At 37.7% G+C, this 3,357-nt stretch overlaps 1 protein-coding gene across 1 annotated transcript in view; it reads left to right on the top strand.

Moving 5' to 3' along the window:
* Positions 1-2,608: 2,608 nt before the first annotated feature.
* Positions 2,609-3,357, top strand: part of LOC107479408 (respiratory burst oxidase homolog protein E) — an 11,257-nt gene continuing 10,508 nt past the window's right edge. The window contains 1 exon segment of the mRNA XM_016099546.3: positions 2,609-3,347. Coding sequence (XP_015955032.1) covers positions 3,040-3,347 — 308 coding nt within the window. The 5' untranslated portion in view covers positions 2,609-3,039.

Genomic DNA, 3,357 nt, shown 5'->3' with positions numbered 1-3,357 from the left:
TTGAGAACCGACAGATGGATAGCCGTGCTGTGACAGGGTGCGTTGAACATTTCCACTGAGAGGATGGGAGGTAGCCACTGACAACGGTGAAACCCTTGCATAAGCTTGCCATAGAAAAGAGTAAGAAGGATTGGATGAAGACAGTAGGAAAGCAGAGAGACGGAAGGGACCAAGCATCCCCATACGCTTATCTGAAATTCCCACCAATGAATTATATAAGTATCTCTATCTTTATCTTTATGTTTTATTCGTATATCACCCATATCCATTTGAGTTTGTCTGACTAAAATTTACAAGGTGACCATAGCTTGCTTCATACCAACAATCTCTGTGGGATCGACCCTTACTCGCGTAAGGTTTATTACTTAGACGACCCAGTACACTTGCTGGTTAGTTGTGCGAAGTTGTGTTTATGCCATGGTATTGAACACCAAGTTTTTGGATTCATTACCGGGGATTATTTGAGTTGTGAAAAGTAGTGATCACAATTTCGCATACCAATCACCAAGGGAATGGACTGCAGGAGCTTCACCCCCGTTCAAATTGGATGACCAATGACCCGGCGTTTGATCTGAAGCAGAGGAGATTAATGCCCGCTGACCCGGCGTTAATCATTTACAACCTGCCATAAAATGAATCAATCAGAAGTTGGAGTTGATGGTGAGAAAAGTTTATCCTGAAGTAAGAAGCATCTCCGAAGCCTCAACCGTTCTATCATCACTGATTTTACAATTATCTAGTAACGTTTTATTTATTTATTCTGTTTTCACAACAACTATCATCTTTTCTAATCGCCTGACTAAGATCTACAAGGTAACCATTGCTTGTTCAAACCAACAATCTCTGTGGGATCGATTCTCACTCACCTGAGGTATTACTTAGACGACCCGGTGCACTTGCCGGTCTATCTGTGCGAATATTGCAGAGTCAATTTCGTGCACCACTAAGTTAATTAGTAAGTTAGCTAGGACTTATGGTTAAGGTCAAATATTGCTTGACTTATTCCTCGATGTTAGGGGTTGACGAAGTAAGATTAACTCATTATAGTTGCCATAGTTGTGGTTATGATGATGATAGGATTCTTTAATTTCCATTCCCAAGTCAATGCTCTTTTACGCATTTATCGTATTTTCTTTAAATTTTGATCTTGTTTCCTTTTTAGTGCATTATTTTCCTTTTTTGATTATTTGTTAGTTCTTTCATTTCTTAGTTCTTTTAATCTTTCGTTCCTTGATTGAAGAAACCCCTTTCTTCACATCCAAGAGTGTGACACATCTTATTGCATAGTCTGAAGGAGACAACTCGGGAATTTCAAACTCCCGATTATTTTGTATTGATTGTGGCATCTTATGAATTAACCTTTGATCGAGAGCTAAGTGTGGGTTTGGACTATACTTATAACGAAGAAATTCTATTTTGTAAAATTACAAACCTACCTCTTGGCCTCCACCAGTGATGGAGCTCGACACCGATAAAGCAGCACCCACCTCAGTCTTGATGCGATGGCGGCAGCCGCAGTCTTTCACGACATGACGGCAGCGACCGCACTCTTTTCCATCGTCACTTCCTTGTTCTTCCTTTCCTCTCCTTTCTTCTCCCTCTATTTCTCTCTTCTCTTCTCTTGTTCTCTCTCATCTCCTCATTTTGTCTCTCTCTACAGTCATGACGTGACGGCGATGGCGACGGCCGCACTCTTCTCTGTCGTCACCTTCCTCTTCTTCCTTTCTTTTTCTTTCTTCTCCCTTTCTGTTTGTCTCTTCTTTTGTTCCATGTCTTTTTGTTTTTTTATTTTAGGTGGGTGGGGTGAGGATAACGGTGGGGTGGAATAATTGTAGTGATAATAGAGAAGGAATATTTGTATCATTTAAAAAATTATTATATTCAAAAATATGATTTTAATGCTAAATTTAACGTTAAAAATGATATTAATTAAGAAAAAGAGTCAAAAATTATTTTAATTTTGACCTAAGATATTAGAAACGAAAAAAGTACTTAACCCTTATTTTAATAATACTTTATATGATATAAAAAAAGAAAAACTTAACTGATTATTAATATAATTTGAAAGTCAATTTGAATTATTTTCAATTTAGTTCCTTTCCAATATTTTCATTAGTATAATAATTATATAAGATATATACTACTTAATTATTATTCTTCACTTTAACATATAATACATAATACATTTTCAAAATAAAATATATTATTGGTAATTATAAAATTAAAAAAATGCTGAAAAATAACTTAATTAATTTGTCTATAATATGTAAAAAAGAAAAATAGGTTCAAGTATTGTTTATTAATATTCTAGGTCCCATTCACTTACCTTACACCTTGACCTTTCCTTATTTCAATCATTCGTGTAGTCACCTCCATTATCGCAACCAAATTTTAACTACCCCAATTTTTCTATTGTTTTTATTGAACAATGCATTAATTCTCCTCCACTTGCAATTAACTTTTGTACTACATGTCAATACAAGCGAATGTACTCCTCTTTCGTTAATCAATAAAATAGGAGCAAACTTGGGAGTATATATATTCCAAGGCTTTAAAGAAAAGAAACCCAACAACTGTATGTATCTTGCAATATATATATATATTACAATTTATAGGTTGAGTTTGTTATATTTATTTATTTATTTATTTTCAAATTGATTAGCAAAGGAAAGAAAATGAAGATCCCAACTACTACTCTCTCGTAGGTGGTAGCAATAAGGGCACATTGGCGTTGAAATCGTGTGCACAAATTCGTTGAGAGGTGTTTGTCTTGTGTTTTCAATTTCCAACCCTTTGTGTTTGCCTTTGTTTTTAGACACAGCTTCGCGCCCAAACGTGTGAACCAAAACCTCCTTCTCTCTCTCTCTCTCTCTCTCTCTCTCTCTCTTAACTTGCTTTGCATTTGTGAGCCAGTTAGCGAGAGAATAGCAACAAAGAAGAAAAGAAAAACACCAAACAAGTCATTAAGAAGTAGCACTAGAAAATTGGAAGAGAAAACATAAAAAAAAAAACTTGAAATAGAAAGACTGCATTGATTAGATGAAAACGTCGTCGTTTCGGAGATGCAGCAACGCAGAAGAAATCCAGTTACCGGAAAACCTAGGAAGCTCGTCACCAGCGTCCGATGGTGGCGGCGCCGGACATTCCTACGGCGCGATGTTGCCGGTGTTCCTCAACAACCTCCGTAGCAACCACCACCAGGAGCTCGTTGAAATCACCTTAAAGATCGACGACGACGCAGTCGTGCTCTGCAACGTCGCGCCGGCAAATTCCGCCCAGGACGCATCTCCATCGTCTGTTTCCGCCGCCGGCTCTGCTCCCGTCGCATCGCCGTCGTCAGTTTCTTGCGCCGGCGAA

Source organism: Arachis duranensis, chromosome 3 (genome assembly GCF_000817695.3).
Source record: "Arachis duranensis cultivar V14167 chromosome 3, aradu.V14167.gnm2.J7QH, whole genome shotgun sequence".
NCBI classification, from domain to species: Eukaryota; Viridiplantae; Streptophyta; class Magnoliopsida; order Fabales; family Fabaceae; genus Arachis; species Arachis duranensis.
Note: the sequence above shows the minus strand (reverse complement) of the source record. Positions and strands in the feature narration are given on the sequence as shown.